The 22,368-nt window shown below is 36.3% G+C and overlaps 1 protein-coding gene across 2 annotated transcripts; it reads left to right on the top strand.

The window, feature by feature from the left end:
- On the top strand, positions 1–15,311 carry LOC136834823 (5'-AMP-activated protein kinase subunit beta-1-like). Of its 2 annotated transcripts, none has more exons than XM_067097581.1 (7): positions 1–198; positions 5,459–5,656; positions 6,571–6,743; positions 8,103–8,341; positions 8,725–8,846; positions 12,684–12,849; positions 13,148–15,311. In XM_067097581.1, exons 2-6 carry the CDS (start codon positions 5,471–5,473, stop codon positions 12,831–12,833), a joined length of 870 nt encoding a protein of 289 aa, XP_066953682.1. In that variant the 5' UTR covers positions 1–198; positions 5,459–5,470; the 3' UTR covers positions 12,834–12,849; positions 13,148–15,311. The 2 variants fall into 2 exon arrangements, with proteins under 2 accessions (XP_066953682.1, XP_066953683.1); XM_067097582.1 differs by having other exon boundaries at positions 138–274.
- Positions 15,312–22,368: the final 7,057 nt, after the last annotated feature.

The raw sequence follows: 22,368 nt of genomic DNA, 5'->3' as shown, positions 1-22,368 counted from the left end.
AAATAAGTCATATTGTTATGACGGTAAAGTGTTCCTGAACCCGACTGACATTCGGGTAAAAAAAAAAAAAAACAACAAAGGCAAAAACAAGAAAAAAACAACAAAAACTGGAAAAAAAACTCCCCAAATGAGAGGATAAGACACCAGTTTTTACTGTGAAGAAGGGAGGGAGACTGCAGCTAGTGGCATATAAGTACGGTGAGTAACTTAATAAGCCTCATTAATATTCAGGAAGTGTTGTAGAAGAGACGAGGAGGTGGTTGTTTGCGCATTGGTGAGTTGTACTTACGATGTTGTGATTATTTCTGTTGTGAAATTTATAGCTAGGGAAGATGGAGGTCATAATGGACGCATTCGCAGTTAATTAGAGGGGTATTTCACCCTTGCATTTAGAGTAACCCAGATTTGGGTTAGGCTGGACAAAGGGTTGGTAAGGTTGGGAGGCTGTCTAGACTAGGCTAGTTACTTAGCCTAACCTAGGCAGGCTGGCCTACCTTAAGGGATCTGCTGCATTTAAGGGCCAGGCTGGATTAATTAAGTGGTTAAGACTGTATTTTGAAGCTTAAACTAGGCTGTTATTTCCTTCAAGCGTGACCTTGAACTCCATTAGATGGCAACACTGAAGACTGCTACTGCTCCCTGCTGGCTCGGTAACTACCAGTTTACGTGCAAAACGGGCGCCGTGTTTAGAACCAGGCCCTTGGGGATGAACTTGGAAACATGAGATGGTCACTATTATAAGCATAAACAAAAGACAAATATAAAAAAAACATGAAAAGTCTTACGTATTCCGGACGGTGACTGGCAGGAACCAGGCTGCGGTAGTAGTCTTCAGTTTTACCCCATTGAGAATTAGCCTAGCCTAGGGGGCAATTGTAGAATGATGGGAACAGGTTCTGTAGACGAAAGCAAACCCAACCTCTCCTAGACTGCCGTGTCCTAACCTAACCAGACCTTACTTTCCTAACCTCATCTAGGGCGCCGTGCCCTGACCTGGCCAGAGGGCCACTACCTCCCATTGGCCTCCCCAAATAACACTAAATGGAGACAATGTACTAAGCTTCCGTACGGGGTATTCCCGTCGTTCTGCAAACTACCCTTAGCACTTTTAGAGATATTCTTTGCCTAACGATAAAGGAGGACCACATTAAGAAATTATCTTTGCCTAACGATAAAGGAGGACCACATTAAGAAATTATCTTTGCCTAACGATAAAGGAGGACCACATTAAGAAATTATCTTTGCCTAACGATAAAGGAGGACCACATTAAGAAATTATCTTTGCCTAACGATAAAGGAGGACCACATTGAGAAATTATCTTTGCCTAACGATAAAGGAGGACCTCATTGAGAAATTATCTCGGGAAACCAGAGTTTTGGGTGATGTGTACAAAATCGAGTCAAATACAGGGATGGTTGACAGGTGCTACTTTGGTGTGTTATCTACACGTTCAAAATATCTACAACATCGGAATTCTACTTTGGCGTGTTATCTACAAGACAAATTCTAATTTAGCTAGTTATATACAAGGTCAAAATAACCAAAATGTATTTTTTTAATTCTTTAATTCAGAATAAAATAAAAATAATAATATAAAAAATATCAAAGAGACATGGTTAAAATTTATTAACACTTTAGAAAAAAAATTTATCGGTATACAGCACGCACCTGATGGTAAGAGAGGTCTTCTATAAAATAAAACATAATCTCAAAAATTTGTTATTCAAATCTGTGAAGTGAAAAAATACATTGCCTCTGCGAACGGAGCGAAAAGTTTGACATCCACGGTTTCTTTGTTCTTCATCTAAAAGCCCATGTCTTCTTAAAAAAGCCAAAGTCTTAAATTCGTCACTGGTGTCATTGTAGAATTCCTTTGCGAGCATCTTAAGGGCTTTGCTACAGACTAAGTTACAGAATAAAATTTTTAAGCGAATGTATAAGCCAGCAAAATTTAAGAAATGTAAATGACTGCCCTATTTTTTATCTTTTAAGAAATGATACAACATAGAAATTAGGCTTGTTACCCAATTAGATAGCAGTTGGGAAATTAGGAGGCAATATAGCTTGTTACCCAATTATGAATTTAACAAACGACACAACAAGCTATTTCTTAATCTAGATCTCAAACCAAAGTAGTTGCATGGCATGTAGATAACGAACCTGTGTAGATATCATACCAAAGTAGATTCGTGACATGTAGATAACACGCCAAAGTAGCACCGGTTGACATCCTTTACTGAGCCTGTTTTAATGTAGGGCACTGTGTCCCATCCTCACCGGTCTGTACCCCGACCAGGTTCAGGTTTTAGGTAAGGGTCTTGCCTTTGCAATGGTGCCTCTGTCACTCATGTGGTGTTTTTCTGGAGCACTGTAAATTTTTTATACTGGAATGCAACCTAATGTAACCTAACTTAAACATCACATCACCTTGACAGCCCTAAATAAACGAACTATTAACCTATGTAGACTACTGTGAGTGGTGTAATCACCGTTACAGTAATCAAAATATAAAGTACTGGATGTAGGCTTCCTCAGATTCCTCTTATCCTGGTTTCATAGGGTGCTATGTCTGATTGATGTGGGGAAAATAACTAAAGCTGTAATTACAATAAAATCCAGTCAGAAGCTCTTTAGCCCTGTCACACCTCATATCTCTAGAGAACTTGGAAAAATTAAAAGGATATATATATATATATATATATATATATATATATATATATATATATATATATATATATATATATATATATATATATATATATATATATATATATATATATATATATATATATATATATATATATATATATATATACTGTATATATATATTGATAAATATCGTTGAGAGATAAATTTTTAATGTTTGAAGTGATTTTTCATAGTCGTAAATAAGAAATCTAGTAGGCTACCCTAAATAATACATATTTTACAATAGCCAAAACTAGAATTGGAATGTTTTTGGCCCAGCCTAGTTGCCAATTGCTTACACCCTGAACTACTCCTGACCTACTTGAATATAGCCTATCACTGGTTAACAAAGGTAGGCTAGTCTTTTTCCTTTCCATTCTGGGTTGTCCTAATCTGTTTTTGGAGTTGGCTGTAAATATGTTAAAATATCCACAGCTGATATCTAAGTTAATTGTGTTTGGCAGAAGTTTATGCGGCTCACCATCCACCAGGGGTTATGATGCAAAATCAATTTGTTGCTCTAAAATTTGGATGTAGATTACTTTGCTGTTGGAATTCAATATCCCTTAATGTCACTATTCAATTGTCTTGAAAACAGATTTATTCCAAACTTGATTCCCTGTAACAACATCGGACGACAGATTGCAGACCGACTTGGCAGTGAAATTATTGACAGGAGTGACCAGACTTGTTTCCATAGGCACCCAAAATCCCATTTCCAGTAATAATTGCATAAAAGTAGAGAAAGCACCTAAGTAACTGGTTTGCAACAGAAATATCGGTCAAAGAAGGCACATAGACACGAGAAATAGTGAAAAATACACCATTCATTGATTTGGTAGGAAATTTATTTGATATTCTATTACCCTAGTGACTACCTCCTCAGACCACAAAATAGAACTAGTCTAGGATGTAGGTTAGTTGAATGTAGGCCATAAGAACTCCAGATATTGTCAGACAACTTAAAATTCAAAAGTAGAAAATTAATATAACTTGAGAAAACCACTCGCAAAAATATGTGATTATGCAATTGTTGAGACATTAATATACCACATATTTACCATATTACAGTGCCGTAAGTTTGCTTCAATAAATAATATCTAGGTTAGACCAGGCTAACATAATTGCTTAACCAACTAGGCTAGGCCTGTTACCAAAGTTGGCTTTGACTAGGCTAGGCTAGCCTGCAGTAACACATCACTTTAACAGTCAACAACTTATCAGACTTAACAGTTACATTATGATGATTTATTACTAAGCTACCACTACATATGCTATACGTTCTTATGCAAATCTTAAATATTGAGTGTTAAATAAAGAACAGGTAGGTTTATGCTAGGAACCATATGGAATTGGTGTTAGCTGTAAAATACCTTGAAAATATTCAAGCATAGGATGTACTATAGGTCTGTGTTACTTATCAGGAGGCGAGACGCCCAGAATGTCTGATCAGTTGAGGTGATACTGCATTATTAGCCTAGGCTAAACACCACTAATTTTGCTAGTGCTGACCTATAAAATGTAGACACTGCCCTAACCTAGGATATGTCATAGGCTTCACGTATACAGGAACTGGACTAACGCTACAGAACATGGCCTTGTCTTGACCCTGGGCTACATTAAGCTCAGTCAGGCTGTCTGTCTATCTGATTGTGACTGTCTTACTAAGCTAGACTTATGTAAGTAGCTCTCTGCACATCGAATAATTCATATTTCTAAAAGCCCAGCAAATTAACTGTTATCAGCTGTACAGTTACAGTTACAATGCTTCTAGGCATTGGCTACATAGCCTTTGTTATGATTATTGCTAAATATTTGGAAACCCATCACAAATTAGCCACAGTCGGATACCGTACTCTGCGTCTTGTGACTGGTAACAAGTGATTTAAGTTTGGGAGAGATAGGAATACAGTATAAGTGTTGGGGAGAGAGCACCACTTCGTGGATGTATTGCTCAACCTAAGCAGAGGCTTGGAGTCTCAAAATGGTCTTGTCATTGGATTAAAGGAATGTAGTCTCTGTTTTATATGGGGAATTGGTTGATTTGTCTTGAAATTAATGCACAAACAGCTTGCGAAGAGATAGTGCTAGCTGTTGCAGTAGTTTGTTAGGTTAAATTCTCTAATCAGAAGGATGTCAATTCAACATTTACTGTATAATGTCTGACTTTAGTTGTAAATAAAAATCTGTGTTTTTTAATTATGTATATCACAAGGACAGTTTCACAAAGAGAAGCTTTGGGTTATAGTTTTTAAGTATATCACAAAGACAATTTTACAAACGAAACTTTGTTGTGAAGAAATGCTCAACACAGAGTATACAGGGTGCAGAACCACATACTGCCCATTCTGCATGTGCAGTAGTTTTACAGTAAGGTAGTTCCATTTTGTGTCATGCACATACAGTATTCTGTCAAAGTTTGATTGTACACCTCAGATTAGCATTTCTGCCATGGTTGTGATTCCACTGCACATATAAGCAACCCATATTTATTTTTGCGTAGTTTTATTACTCTAGTTTTGATAGAGCTTTCAAGCTTTGTTCAGTGGCTTATTGTGTTTGGTGAACTTTAATAAATCCTGTGTATGCTGAAACATTATTTTTTAGATAACGGCTCTTCCCACTGTAGTGTGAGAAAATGGTCAGCACTACATATATTAAAGTACAGTGTTACATTTATTTATTGTTAACCCATTACTTGCTTGGTATTAGAGCTAGCACACCTGTTGAGTGACAAACCACCATTCTATGCTTCAATTTTTTTTCCAGTCCCACTGAATTATGGGTAACCACACTTCATCAGGAGAGCGTAGGGATCGACACAAGTCTGGTGATCCCTATCACTTGGCATCCCCAGGAAGAATTGACGGACAGGCGTTTACTTTCGACAAGCCCAAGGGACAGAAATCGTTGCACCAACAGCACTCGGAAGAGGACCACGAACCTGTCATTATTAAGCCGTTAAAGGTTAGAATTAAGGTGTCCATACTTATTTTATAGTCATGTGTTCCTATAAAGATGCAGTGTTAGATATGCAGGCAGGCTAATGAAATGAGTTATTTTCATTATTACTGGACAGTTTAACCAGTACAGTATTAGATAGTTTAATCAGACTATAAAGTTAATATTAAAATGCGAGCACAGGTCACTTAGTGTACTTTACATTTTTAGGATTGTTGTTCTGTAATAAGTGTATATCCATCAAGTAATGAAATTTTATTACATTAGTTTTGATTTTATTTGTATTTTTCTGTCTTCTGTCATCTGCTAAAAACTCATACTAATTCCCTCAGTCAATGTGACATCACTGTAGAATTTTAAAAGAAATAACAAAAGCACATAACAAGGCTTATTGCATGAAGTTGGACATTGATTATGAATCCACTCATCACATACTCACAAAGGTATTCCAGCTGTTCAGAGAACAACTTGAAAAGTTGACATTTGTTGCTATTGTTTCAGAGTGATTCAGCTGCTATTATTTTAGAGTGATATAATTAAATAACTAAATTGGCAGAATATCCAAGAGGAAAATTTATGTTTTCATGTTTTTAGTTGATTCTGTGTATTGATCATATTTTTTACTTTTTTCTGAATGAAGTAATAGAAAAATGCACAGAAGTTTTCATACCTGAACATTGCAGCTTGTAAAGAGTTGCAACACATACTAGTATTCCAGCAGCTTGTAAAGAGTTGCAACACATACTAGTATTCCAGCAGCTCGTAAAGAGTTGCAACACATACTAGTATTACAGTAATGTAATTGTGTGTATGTATGTATACTGTATAGCAGCTTAACTAAGAAAATAAAGTAGCTAATGAAGCAACAAGCCACAAAACGAAGCAATTTTTTTTTTTACGTCACTTCTCCTTCTCTTCAGCCTAGTTCAGATGGAAAAGAGAATGAAGACCCTATGCCGGCTAGGCCTCGGCCAGTCATAACACAGGGAAACAAGAAAATGCTCCCTTTTGTCATCAAGTGGACTGGAGGTGGTCAGAAAGTAGCCATTGCTGGTACATTCAACGAATGGCAGCAGATTCCAATGGTTAAGAGGTAAGTCATTTCTTTGTTAGACGGTGTTTATCAAAGAGTTGTAATGCATTTTGTACCGTTCAAGTTGTTTGTTACAGTTGAGCTTTTTCCATTCAATGCTGAAAGGACTGTACGAATAATTCATGTTTCAGTGCATGTTAAAAACTGTCACTTTTGTCCCATTGGTAGTTTTTTGTAAGTCTTGTAAATAGTTTTGCAAGTACAGGTATTAGTACAAAAGTAAACCATCATGTTGAGATGTGCATCTGCATATAGCAGCCCTTTGTGGCCCTCTTTTCTGTACTCTTTAGTAGCTTCTTCCATTGCTCTGTTAAACAGCAAAGGGCATGCACTGGACTACTATGGATGCAAACATTTATCTTGTGTTTTTTTAGTACACCAGCTACTGTCTTCAGTCTCAGCATAGTGTTGTGGTAGAGGAACATCACTAATGTAGTGAGTCTCTGGACCGCCCATTTTATTATTTTTTTAAATTCCTCAGACATGTGGTATGGTCTCTTCCTTTTTACATTGTACTCTTCTTTTAGTTCCCTCATTATAAAGATTGCTTCCATTGTTCATATCTCTGGCATGGAGCCAAATTAACTTCTTCTTCTTTATCTTCAGCTTTTCCCATCTTTATATGGGGTCGCTGTTTATTATTAGTCTTCTCCATCTTCTGCGATCATGCAGCATTACCTCACTCACGCTCTTCTCCTGCATGTCCCTGTTAATTGTGTCTCACCATCTCATTCTTGGTCTACCTGCATCTCATTCTTGGTCTACCTTGGAGCCAAATTAACAAATATTGATTTTAACAGTTCTTCTCTGCCTTTCCTCCAGCACCTTTTCCAACATTTTCAGTGCATACACAAGCTGTGTTATTCCTCTATGTCTTCCCCACTACAGTGCATCCTCTTTTCATTAATACAACCACACAGAAGTTAGCCTATTCATGAGTACATGCACTGGCAACAGTGTAAAACAAATTCTCTTCAAACATAGGTGTACTGCGGTTGGTAAATATTTCATGATATTTTTCATGGTGATTAGGTACTCATTATCTTTGCAATTGTTGTGTTAAAGATTCAGGGAAAATTTCTTTTTTCATTTGCCCATTATGGGATGGCAAGATGGGAAGTTGATGTCTCATGCTGAATCACTGTTGTATGTTTGACGCTACACTTATTTGAGAGGGCTTTTTGCTTAACGAGTATAGCTGAGTGCACTAAGTATGATTTTTTATTGTTACTGCAGGGGGGAACAGAAATTTGATTTTGCAGTAGTTTTTTAAGTAAACATAAAATCTTGGCAGTTAATTTTGAGCCAAGTTTGTTTTGTAATATGAAAGTCAAGCACTTATTGTGTTATTACTTTCAGTGAGAAAGACTTCATAGCCATTGTTGATTTACCTGAGGGTCATCACGAGTACAAATTCTATGTTGATGGAGAATGGAAAGTGAGCATTGACGAAGCCTCTTGCGACAACAACATGGGCACCAAGAACAACATCATCACGATCAAAGACCAAGATTTTGAGGAGTTTGAGAATGCTCTGTTGCGTGACCCCAATGATAAGAATAAGATAGAACCTAGCAGAATAATACTTAGAGATGAAGGTATGTGTTGTGTTCATGTTGATTATCTAACTGGATATAAATTTGTTTAAAATACTGTTTATAGTATTTATATAACAGCAATGAAAAGTTGTAAATCGCTTTGATTATTTTCTTGCTGGCTTGTTATTTTGACATATTCAATCTCTTAGCTAAGTCAAGCAAAATTTAAGTAGAGAAAAGTTGAAGAGATTGGGTGACCAAGTAAGAATGAAGATCAGCAAGAGTAGAGGAGAGAGAAAATAATTTGAGAATATTGACGATAGTACAGTATAGTAATACGAACTCAAAATTTCTTCTAATGGTATGACAGTCATTGATGGTCCTAAACATGTGCAGATCAACTTTTATTATATGTTTAAATCATTTTTATTCCTTCCAAACAGAAAAGAAAGACGATTATAGTCAAGACATCCCCGAATACCAGCAGCTGGAGAAAATACGAGGGCCTCCAGTTCTGCCACCACATCTTCTGCAAGTTATTTTGAACAAGGATACTCCAATTTCCGTTAGTATTTTTATATTATATTTGATTGTTCCGACAAGTATTCAAATCTTCATCTTATGTTTAGGATTATTCTTTGCTGTAGGCTGGTTTGGTGACTGAAGCTTGGGGAGGATCATTCATTATCTTGTACAAGGAACTTCGAGGTAACTACGACACCTTGAAGTTCCTTGTTAGACATCTCTAGTAAATAAAGGTGGTCTGTCTCCCTCTGGCACCTGGTCCAAATAACTACGACACCTTGAAGTTCCTTGTTAGGATCTTTGATGGCTGCTCAGCACATTGTGTAGCTCCCCAAGATCCAGTTGGACTAAAGGCATCTTGCCTAGGGGGAGAGGTCTGGACCTATTGCAGATCAGTGTCACGCTTAAGGTTCTTGGTAGCATGAGTCTGCATGTTGGGTGAGAGACAAACTGAACTCTTTAGTTTTTCTTTCCTCGAAGGTTTGAGTACTTCATTGTAACAAACTGCAGTTTTTTTTAAGGTGAATTGTATTTTTCCAAGATATATAAGCTTGCTGTCTTTTATGTACTTAATCTCACCTGCAGTCATCCCTGCCATTGTCCCTATAGCTGTAGAAAAAAATTGTAGTACATAGCCAGGTGAGTGGTGAGTCTTCATTTGTAACTGCCTTGCTACCAAGCCTCGGCAACTAGGCCAGAGAGTGCAAGAAAATATTTCAGTATAAAAGGCTATAGGTCTGTATATTTAAACAAATTTACTTGGAAAGCTGTGATCTTTGTGTGTGAAGTATTTTTCCAAGATTAATTATGCACATAGAGATTTTGTGTCAGATGTTGGACCATAGATTGACATGCTTTGAACATGTGATAAGAAGGGAGAAGGGCCATCAACCAGATGAGCATTAGATATGGATTTGGCTGGATGCCTCAATGATGGATACTAAGAGATGTGAAATCCAGAGGCTGAAATGTAGAGGAAGCTGGAGTATATGATGAAAAGGGAGGGAATCATTGGGTGAGAGAAGTATTAGATTATATATGAAAGTGGCTGGATGCTATCATGAACAGTTCTATTTGAAGAATGGCAGTTGTAAGAGGCTTGTAAAAATATAACCAGGAAGAAAATTGTTTATATCACAACCCCACTGATCATTAATATGCCTTATTTGCAATGTTCTCAGGTTCACCAGTCTTTTGTGTGTATCTTCCTTGCGAATCCTCAAGTCTGTATCAGCCAGCTCCTTTGCTTTCCATGAGCATCTACTTATAAAAACAGCACCATACTTGTTCCCAGGGTGTTTGCTACAGCAGATATAAGCATTCCAGTCCGTGTCAGCATTCATTTTCCATTTTATCGTATATTAACCATCAATTCGTTCAGCCCTTTGCATTTATGCTTTCGTAAATTCTGGAATCAGTAAGTGCTGTTTATAGTATCATGAAGCACTTCAGATGGCTAGTAATAGGGTTCCTACAGTTTCGCTTGTCATTCTGTGGCAGCAAGTTAACACATTTAGTACCTGTTGTCAAATATTTATAGTTATTATTAATTAGATGTACTTAGTTTAGCAGTTTTTACCCTTTTGTATCAGAAACAACTTGTGCTTGCCTCCATAAGTTAAGCAACCACACAGTGTGATTACATTCAGCTCCCAGTGCTATTGGCTGAAGTTGAAGATTGCATTCAAGAACATGAACGTATTATCGAATATCCAGCCGTGCCATGACAATACAAGAAATTCTCAAAATATGCAAGAATATGGTTAACAAATGCCTAGTTTCAGGAACTCTTCTTATGGGATTAGAGTATATGGTCTTTACAATTCCAAGTTTTACTTGTGTTTGTCCATTTTGTATGGTTATGATTAACACTTAGAAATAAGATATACCACCCAAAGTAAGGCAAGTGTACTATAAATGAAAGAAAAATAGAGACTAATCGTGTTAACTAAATCACTTCAGTGTGAGTGACATGGGCTGATTTTTGTCTTGATTTATAGTTTTGACATTGACGTGTGTGAAGTAGCTTATTACTGAATTACGTGAACACATTAAACATTGACGTACACTAACAGAAAAGTGCAGTAAATAAAAAGAATACACTAAACCAATGAAGTAAAGAGCAAATGCTTAATAAGACTCAAACAGCAGTTAGCCATATAATTCTCATTATGGGAAGTATTAGAAACAAGACTAATGTTTTCCATGCATCCTCAGTTCATTTACAAATATGGAATATGCAATACAGTATTTACTGCACATCATTTGGTTTGGTGCAATAATTTGTCTGGTACACATTAGGCCTTGCATCTTTTGGCTAGACAACTTGGAAAAGATAGGTTTTTGTGTGGATGGCTTGTAACTTCCTGAAAATCCGTCATCTTCATGTGCAAAGGTTATCCAGCAAGGCAGGAGAGACAGGATTTCCATAGGGTGAAGTTGCAGGCATCATGAGGCCTTGCAGAAGATCAGCTACTGACCTCTCATCAGATTATCAAGTAAAATCAGATTTATGATTTTGTATGGAAGAGAGTGTTGATCTGATATATTCCACTTTATCCAAACTAGCAGTTTTATTTTTGGTATTTTTATTTGGTGACAGAAAGTTGTCCATCTCTGCCATCAAGGAATATACCGTAGATCCTTTCTGTCATGTTTTTGGACTTGTGGCCTGAGGTTGGTTCTTTGGAGTTGAAGATGCCTGTCTGATATTTTTAGGAGGAAGTTCCCCAGGGGTCACTCAGACCTTCTAATTGTTACAATCCTCTCCAGTAAGCTACCGTGGTTGGTCTTTCATTGAAGATACTTTTTGCTGATGTTTCTGTCTTTGAGATGAGTTTGGAAGGTTATGCACACCGGAGGTTGGTCATCTATTGGATTATATTTGCCCCTAATTTTGAAGCTAAGACCTAAACAACTTGTGGCCAGGCCCTTACCACACTACCCTTTACCGTCACTTCCTTCTCCTCCATATCTTCTGATGATGAGGACCTCTTGCTCTGCTCAGTGAGGACTATCAGGTTCTACCTGCATAAGAGCAGGAACTTCATGAATGACATTTTTAAACTTTTCCAGTCCACAGCCCAAAGCAAATAATGAAGTGAACTGTCTCAAATTCTCTTGTGGTTTACATTGGAATACCAGTTATGCCAGTCTAGTGTTGTTACTTTTACATATTGTAAAAATTTGTATTTCTAGATTTTTATAAACATATTCACTAGGACTGGTACTCATTGGCAGTCCATGTTTCCCAAGTTTGGGAGGAGTTTGGACTTTCAAAGTCTTATGCTTCATCCTAATTCATCATTTTATGTCATTTATTGAACTGTTATGAGGCATAAACTGCCTGGGTTATTGGCCTTTACTTCTCATTTTGATAGTAAATGTACTTCTTATCTGGTACTCTTACCTGATAAAAACATCTTGCTCCAAGCAACAAGGTTTTCTTGGTACATTTATCTTACAACTCTGAGAACTATTAATGTTTGTTCCTAAGTCACACAGACTGCAGTTTCTCTCACTGGATCCTCCAGACTTATACAAACACTCTTGCAACTCTCAGCATCTTAGCCTGCCCTCCAAATAACAGTTCAGTGTTATGTGATTAATGAGGGTGTGATAAAACAGAGTAAGTTCTTTATAGTTTCTTTCATATCAGCCCAATAATCATATAATGAGTGCACCAATACCTCACACAGTGTTTAGACTTCTTCTGTCTAATAGACAAAACTGTTAAACCTGAGAACATTAGGGGACTGCAAGTATGATTAATTGTTTTGTATAAAAAATAGTTTTGTGCGTTACTGAAAGTTTTTGTGTATACTGTGAGGTTCCATTCCATATTTAGATTCATTTATATTGATTTTTATTTTAACAGTGTGAGCCCACCCTTCTCCCAGAACCAAATCACGTTATGTTGAACCACATGTACGCTCTTAGTATTAGAGATGGAATGATGGTTCTGTCCACGTCTCACCGGTATCGCAAGAAATGTGTCACAACTCTTATCTACAGACCCATTGAATAGGCCTTGGATTTAGAAGGTAAGTTAAGTGCAAACAGATTTTAAATGTGATAATGCCTTCACACAAACAAGCAAAAGGCTATTTACTTGCCAAGCAGGCTTCCAGACTAGAGTGCACATATATGAGAAGAGAAAACCAGAGTGAATAAAGATCACATGCAGATGGCTATGGCTGCAAGTAAGAAATACAGTTGCAGATGAGAAAAGTGAGTGAACAAATATTTTTGAAGATGTTAAGACTTTGAACATTTTATTCAACTTGAATAGGGAGGGATGATTTGATGTGTATTTAAAAAAAACTGCTTTGTATCTTTCAGATAGAGGCTACCCGCTTATTGTTACATGCCACGTCTTTGGATGACTCGAACCATTTCTCTTTGGATATTGAAACTTTTTTTTTTTTTTTTTGCTACAAGTCCTTCATGCCTTGATGGCTGATAAGTGATAAGTGTATTATATATTGATTCCTGCAATTATGAAAGGCATGCTTATGTGTTAAGAAGGGCCACAAATTTGTTGACATTGTAACGGCCACATATCGTCTCGTAGGGTCTAGGTGCTTCATAAAAGCCGTTCGTTTTGTCAAGGGTTTTGCAAGAAAGTTGGTGTCTTCGTTGGTGGTCATGGAACTGTCAAAGTGGTAGCCTTTATGTAAGAGGTAGTGCCTTTCTTCTTGGCCTATACTTTAATTCTTACCAATTAAATTTTTTCCACTTACCATCAGCCTAATGATGGGAAAACTTTGGCATTTCGACTTTTCTCACTCTTGAAATGTAGCAGAGCTTGCTGTTTATGTGGAAGTGCAATTCAAATGAGTCATCTGGGACTTATTGAAGTATTATCATAAACTTTTAGAAGTTTGATCGCACATTATTCTTGTGCACAAGGAAAAATACTATATAGACCGTTAAAGTGACAGATAAGGCATCATGAGTCTTTGCATTTTGGAATTCTTGCCCAAGCAGAAATGCTTAAAAATTTGTTCATAAATCCAAGTTTGTTTTAAACATGGTAGTTTACTGTTTCGTTGTGAGTTTTGCTTGCAATTTTTTACATAGTAGTGTATAGATTTTCTCATTGCATTTTGGTAATTTCATGTTAGATATATGTTTTTGCTTTGTAGCCTGGAGCTATCAGTGTGGACGTTTATTGCGCAAAATGTTGGTATTAACGAGGTGGGAGTCCTCATTTCTTATTTAACAACATTCGAGAGCCAGTTCTTCATCGCTTGATGCTTGACATCCTGAAACTGCCCCTCCCCCCATCAACAAAAATGATACAGTATTGATGTAAGATTGCTCGTTCCTTTCTTATTCCCTCATGCCAGTGCTCTACAAGATATTGTACATTTACATTGTGTGGTTGATGCCTCTGTTGAGAACGGGGACATTGTGATAGTCCTAGAAGTCACTCAACATTTTTTACTTGAATGTCAAGGAAGGCTGTATATAGGGAGAGGAAGCATATGCATTATAAAACAAGCATATTTAGTACATGTATAATTGTACAGTAGATTGTACTGGGAATGTGTGTTTTATATATGTGCTGTATACATATGAAATATATATATATATACATATATTATATAGGCAATAGATAAGCCCAACTCTGTTCATTGTAAAATCTACCATCGAAGTCATATTTGCCCTACATGGGCAGTGCCCATGTATTGGCAGAGGATGAAACCAGGGTGAGGTGATGAACTCGATACAAGACATTCACAGTACTGGAATACTTCGTTTACATTAATCTTGAGGTATGGCTGCATTAACATTAAAATACATAGGAATACTTGTACATTTATATTATACAGTACTTTCATACAGGAATTGACTGTACCCTACTTTCAAACTTTAAACCTAACAAATTTCAGAGGTACAAAAAATGTTGAACTAAATCATTCAGTTTACTACAGATTTTTAAAAAGGTGAATATAGCACATAGTAACATTTGGCTTTGTACCCACTTAAAAAAATTTGCATTTGATTACTTTTGCACCCAATATAAATTAATTTGAAGGGTAGCCTTTTTTATATACATCTATTTCAGAAGTAGGGGAGCATCTTTACATGTAAAGTACTGTACAGTTCTTTTAACATTTAATACATTTCAAAATATGAAAATAGAATTTAACATGTTGAATACAGGTCACAGTTAAATAGACAGATCACTTAAGTAAAGTAGAACACACTTACCATGAAATAAGATGATACAATCATCTTCAAAAGTAACCCAAGCCATTGTGGGCTAGATCATTTATTTTTTCAGTTCTGTAGGTGTTTTTCATACTGTGATTATTTCCTAAAGAAATGTGCTTTATTGAAGTTTTTAATTCAGATGTTTAGGATTTTTTCTTAATATTGTATGTCTCGTTCTTTTCATTTGCTGTGTGTGTGTATATATCTTACACATAAGCCAACTAGTGCTATATTTCTGTAACAAGCTCTATGTTGCGGAGAAAATAAAAGACATAGACTATCACCGTCCAAGTTTCATTGCCAACCTTTAAGCTCTTCTTCTATTCGAAGCCAGGTTTTACCTCAAGTTTATTTATAAAAGCTCACAGAGATCTTCCTTAAAGAAAGCTAAAGGGATATTCATTACCCTATGGTGGGCTCCTACAAAGAGATGTTATTTCAAGTTTTTAGGTGCTATTTCCATCCTGTTGTGATTTTATTATGCAAATGTAACTCATCATCTCTTCATAGGATAGTTGCTTCTGAGTCTAGACCATTAAGTCATATTCCCACAGAAGCATCTTATCAACTTCCAGCCCAGCTTACTAAAGTGCTGCTGGGGAGTGTGTTTGTTAAGTATCATATCAGTTGACATCAAATCGTGACAAATTACTGTACTCTTAAAGATCACCTTTTCATTTGAAGCATCCTATCAACTTGCAGCAAAGGATGACAAAATACTTTTGAGGAATACTTTTTTTTTTAGAAATAGCCAGCACCTTGCAGGAAAGCACGACAAAATGCTTTTGAGGATCACTTTTTCTAAGGAAGTATCCTATCACCCTTCACTAAAGCACAATAAAATACTTTTGAAAAACAATTCATTTCAAAGCAGTCCATCACTTGAAGCAAAGCGTCTCTGAAGGTTACCTTACCTTTGGAAGCATCATTGTGGCTTGTAGGAAACTCTTATTCGATTGTTAGGTGTTTATGGTCTTTGTTTTCACTGAATATTGAGTTTCTGTTAACATAAGGTAGTTTAACAAGATTAATGAGTCATATTTCTTAACTACAGAATTAGCTTGAAGGATTTTTTGTTGAATGCCATGAGAAGACTAGAGCAAGCCTAAGTAATAGAATTTTGCCAAGTAAGTTGGAAAATTTAGGATTCCAGCAGCTTTCAAATCACCATAGGGGCTTAGTGCCATCAATACACCTCACTTGGTGCACTGTAGGCATTACTTGAGGTTCTTTGCACCATCCCTTCTGTTTACCTAAACATTCATATTCTCTTTCTTCCATATTACTTTCCACTCTCTTAACAATTGTATCATACTGCAACTGTGAAGTTTACCTTCTGTTACACCTTTAAAACCTTTCTTCTGTCAACTTACCTTTCTACAGTGAATGACTTCATAGGTCCCAGCACTTGGCCTTTGGTGTAAATTTTATATTCCATTCCATTCCAGTAGGTTTCACTGAATCATTTTCCTTATACTTGCCTTGGATGTAAATGTCCAGATTGCTTACAAAATTTTGATTCACATGGATGACTTGAAATGACAAATTTCTTGTCATGATATAAAATGCCATTAATCATAAGAGGTGCTGACCACATTTTCCACATACTTCTTGGGGGTTAGTGCTGCCAGTGTACCTTCGTAGTGCGCTGTGGGCAATACTAAAGGTTTGCAATGTCCCTTTGGCTCCTAGCTGCTCCCACTTTTTTGCCTTGTACTTTCCTCAATCTTGCTGTCTAACCACTCCAACCCCCTCTTCTCACTGTCTTAGGCACTGAAAGGCAGAAAGTGCTCAAGTTCTTGGCTCTATAATCAAACTTTCTTAAATAAAATGAACATTCTCCGTACAGTTTACAATCTAGAATCTGGTAAATTTGGAGTACAACCAAGAAATTTTTAGACATCTGTAAGGCCCATTTTTTATCAAGTTTAACCAGCCCACTGAGTTACATATGTATGTTTTCAAGTTAGGAATTTCTTTTGAAACTGCAGGTGAACACTGGGGTAAGCTAAAGCTCAAGAAATTGAACAACTGGCTAGGAAAATACCAAAGGGAATGAATGAAAAGATTAGAGACAAAGCAATGCTGCTAAGACTGAAGGAGGCGCTCTATGGAACATTTAATATTTCTTGAAGAGTGAGAGCAAGAAAACAGCATCAACAGGAAAAATGGCTAGCCTTGGTGGTTGTGAATCAGACTCTTTAAGGATTACTACTACATTCCTATTACAGTGTTCAGACTATGGGCCACTTGTGCTAACCCTTTGAACTCCAGTTGCATTGCTTTTTGCATTCACCCCGCAGGGTGGAAGTGATGTCAGTGGACCTTGTGCAGTGCGCTGTAGGCCCCAAGTTGCAACCCCTTTTATTCCTTTTGCTATACTTACATTCTTATTTTCTTTCTTCCATCTTATTTTCCACCCTCTCCTAACAGTTGTTTCACAGTGCAACCGTAAAGTTTTCCTCCTGTTACATCCTTAAAACCTTTTTACACTCAATTTCCCTTTCAGCACCGATTGACCTTAAAGTACCAGCACTTGGCTATTGGCCTAAATTTTACTCATATATTCCATCACATTCCTTTCTGCATTAACTCCTAATCTGTTCTCTTAGACATTTTCTTGTCTAGCTTTAGAACTTCTTCAACCTCACATTGGTTTCATTCTCACCTTTAACTTAAAAAATTCTTTGGGTGAGTCCTAACGGTGGTCTGCTTAAGCTATTGTAACACAAACAACTCCAGGGTGATTCATGGAAATTTTAGCTATTTGAAGTTTTAAGACCTCACTCTCAAACCTTGAAATTTGCCATGGCTTGTGTGCCATGGCCTTCGATAGTCTTGGTCTAGAGTTCCCTCACTTGAGCATACACTTAGGCATAGTCATTATTTCTTTGCTTCTACGTTTTATTTTACTGTATTTCTTTTTATTGTTTTGCGTATGTTAACTTTGTTAGTGAGAAGACTCGAGTTTGGATCTTAGGTTAGGATACAATGGTAAAAGTAAGGAATTATTACCTGATAGTTAGTCAGGCACAGTAGCTCTTAGCCAGGAATTCAGGAGGACACGAGGCCAGCAACCAAGTACCAAAATAATATCTGAGAACATACCTTCTACATCCAATCCTGTTTAAGGGGAAATTTACTGTTGTTTGTTGTTTATACATTGGGTGTAGTTACTCATTTTCTTTTATTTGGAAATGCTGACTTACCATTGTTTGTTGTTACGTTCAATCCTGCTTATTATTTCATATTTATTAAATTTTCCTCTTTTTTTTTTTTAAATATGGACACTCCATTCTGTGGAAGCTTGCTAGGCAAATGCATTGTCCTTTAACCTGTCTCATGAGACTGTGTGCTCATCGTAAATGATAATATTTTGATGACTGGAGGGCCATGAGAAAAGTTTCATATTTGTGTCCTTATGAATAATATCTGTCAATAATAACGATGTTAACAAACTTATAGACAATTTTTTTAGGTTTGTAGGTATATGAAGAGGATAAAATGAACATTTTTGATGATTCCCTTATTATTGATATATTCCATTTTTCCCATCCAGCTTGAATTTTTGGTAACAACTAGCAAGGTATAGTGGCCTTTTTAAGAAAAATATTAAACTTCGATTTCAGTATATATGTTATGGCCAAAACCCAAAATCGGCCAAAGTGGCAAGTGGCCGGCTAATTCAGGAAGTGGCCAAGGTCCGATTACTTGAAATTAAGAGTTTATAATGTGTTTCGCTGTGTTTAGTACTAGCCCCTCGGGGATCAAATGTCCATAAGTGCATTTGCTCCCCGAGGGGCTAGTACTAAACATGAAGAAACACATTTGATCCCGGGGTGCTAGTACTAAACACAGCGAAACGGTATAGATGAATCACGGTTTTGCCGTGTTTAGCACTAGCCCCTCAGTGATCAAATGTCCCCAAATGAATTGGTGATTTCAGGAATTCCCTGAAAATTTCAGGGATTTCGTGATATCTGGTTTTAAAGTCTTACTGTATATATACTGTACACTGTTAATTTCAAGTACTGGGACCCTGGCCACACCACTTCGGCCACTTCCCACTTTGACCGATTTCGGATTTTGGCTGTAACATATATGAGGATAAACATAACACAATCAATAATCATTATTATCAAGTAATTAGTAATTACAATGATGAAATAATTCAGATAATCATTTATGAAATAAATAATTCCGTGATTGCTTTTGCCCTCCGCTGACAAGTTTTAGAACACTCTGTAGTCTTACGTTTTCCTGCTTGTCAGCTTGTGGTCTGAAAATAAAATCTATCACCCACCTCTATTCCGTTCCTTCATCTTTTCTACGGACCTGGGTGTCCCGCGAGCATGATGAAGTTTTGCATGTCTCTCTCTCTCTCTCTCTCTCTCTCTCTCTCTCTCTCTCTCTCTCTCTCTCTCTCTCTCTCTCTCTCTCTCTCAGTAAGACAGTATCGACAGCAAACAAAATAATCTATGCTGGTATGACTTTTTCTTGTTAGAATTGCAGTTATTGTCAAATTATTTGACATAGGTCTAGCTCCTGTATAAAACCAGATGCAACACAAAGCATGGAGACAGTGAGAAACATCACCAATAGTTGTCTTAGACATTGTGTTCTTAATTTTTAAAATTGAATAGCAGTTGATAAATGGCGTTGATGTTCAGCTGTTCATTCAATATCATGTACTAATAAACATTATAGAAAATTCAACCAAATACTGAAGTAAGAAAAATAATAATGATTAACATTATCTTTTAGCTAAAGTTTTCTGGATATCATCGTACCAAAATGATCGATGATATATGAATTCCTTTTAAATTCTCTTTCTTATCAAGAGGACAATAAAGAGATTTATCAATCTTAAACCGTTATCATCGCCAATGAAGCAGCAAGTATTTTTCTGTTGGTATTTAGACCGAAATAGAGTCATGCTAGACAAGCTCTTGTTTAGGAAGTAGTATTTTTTATTTAAATTGCTTTTCAATAAATACTGTTACTTTTACTGTGCTCACGAATGGCCAAGATGTTTTCCACACTGGTGCAAAATCGAAGTCATGCACTTTGTTGAACTACTATTACAAGTGCAAAAACGACTTCCATTTTGTCGCCATTAGTAAATACTTGCTGCAAGTTCTGGCGTTAGACCTAATCTGAAAGTCCTCTTCAGTTGGGGTAATATAGTAGCTATGTGGCATCACGGAACTGATTGAAGGTTCCTGAAGTAGATGGATTAAGTCATTCAACTTCGGTCTTATCAGTTCCTCCTCGCGTGTGAAATAAACCGCGATAAGAATGAAATGGTGCCGAGAAGAGACTGGTACTAAATGTGCATGCGCTGTGCAGCTCTAGACCATGTAGTGTCAGGAGTGTTGTTGTTTATTATTATTATTATTATTATTATTATTATTATTATTATTATTATTTATGCACATATTCATTTTGTTAAGATAACTAGATAACTGCCTTAAAAGCGCAAGAATCTTGGTCTGTCACTGGGAAAGGCTGTTTTCGGAAAGTGACTGCCTATGTTTTCTGAAAAATAAACTGTTCCCATATATATATATATATATATATATATATATATATATATATATATATATATATATATATATATATATATATATACTCCACAAAAAGGAAATTCCTCATTTATTACTTAACACTATCTCAGACGCTGTAAATCAATAACCAAGATATATATACCGATTAGATAAAGAATAAAGCTTATAATACAATATACTGGTAAATATTATAAAGGGAGTTATGTAAATCCTTTGTGTCATGTTTACATATATATTTTTTTCGTTAAATACCATTTCCCTTCATATCACATCATTTCAAGTTGTTCGTGTGCACAACTCGGTAAATGACATATGTTTTCCTGTGAACTTAGGTCTATAACAATAATATACAATGATAATACTTTATTTCGAGTATGAATTCATATACAATAAATTTACAAATAAAAGTAATGGTGCCAAAAGTCTACAATTTTGATTTATTAAACAAACAAATTTACAGAAAAAATACAATTGTCACAACCAAAGTGTGTATCTTACCAATAAATATAAAAAAACTTTAAAAAGGGTCATGCAACTATAGACCTAAAAAGCAAGCGTAAATAAGCTCAATAACAACTGTAGTATTCTCCATCTGCATAAAAAACACAATGCACAAATTCCAAGTATAGAAAATAAAAAAAGGCAGTTTTTTCTGTCAGCAGAATATTCTGTGCCATTCGTCAGGTAATGTAAATAACAAAGACGCACGTAGTGAGACCATAGTGAAGAACAATAGATTGTCGTACAAAAAGTTTTGAATAATTGAACTTTAGTTTCATCATCACAGGTATTAAATTTTCTTATAAGCATATTCCCTCTCACACAGAGCTTCCGACGCTGCTGTTCAATACCTTCATTACTCTTATTGTGACTAGTAATTATGTGGCCCAGATACGGGAATGAATTTACAAATTGTAAGAAGTCATTTTGCAATGAAACCCTTGGGTATTCCGGACTTTTGTTGTTACATGAAGGAATCAACATGCACAGTTTTGCTGGTGTTGTAAAATATATCATCTTCTATGGCAAAGTTTTCGAAGTGCCCTAGCAGTGGGAGCGAGAATAACTAGACATCTGCATAGCTGAAATGATTAAAAGCAACATCCCCGATGTGACATCCTATTCCGGAACCAGCCAGTCGAATATTCAGGTCGTCTACATAAATGTTAAAAAAGGTAGGGTGATAGAATGCCTCCCTGTCTCAAGCCATTACTGCTACCGAGGGAGCCAGAAAATTGATCATCCCATTGAACAACAAAATGTTGAAAGTTAAACCAATATGTTGGTTTCCTTACATAAGCTTATTATTTATTAATTAATTTAATAACAGATTCTTGGCAGCTAATAAATTACATTAGTACAAATGCATATGGAACGTACCTACAATGCCATCAACAAACAAAGAAATATTAACATCCAAAAACATTAGGTCTAAAAGTGTCTGACGTTAGGCGCGAGGAAATGAAAAGTAGCATCACAGCCGTTTCTCAGACTTCCGAGTGCATTCCTGTTTCGCTTCGAAAGTTTACTTTCATTTTCCGGTTTGAAATTCAATCAGATGAACTCAATTTGTCTGAAAATTTGAAATCTAATGAGCAAATATTCTATTTTATTCGCAGGTACATTAAAAATCTCAAACGCTATGAGGCTTCACCAGTCAAAAGGGAAAAAAGAAAAAAAATGAATGTAAGTAGACCTTTTCGTTAAAAAGTTGCAGATTACCACAGAGGAACGCGGAAATGGATATTGCTACTGAGAGAGGGAGAGAGAGAG

This window comes from Macrobrachium rosenbergii, chromosome 54, assembly GCF_040412425.1.
Source record: "Macrobrachium rosenbergii isolate ZJJX-2024 chromosome 54, ASM4041242v1, whole genome shotgun sequence".
Lineage (NCBI taxonomy): Eukaryota > Metazoa > Arthropoda > Malacostraca > Decapoda > Palaemonidae > Macrobrachium > Macrobrachium rosenbergii.
Note: the sequence above shows the minus strand (reverse complement) of the source record. Positions and strands in the feature narration are given on the sequence as shown.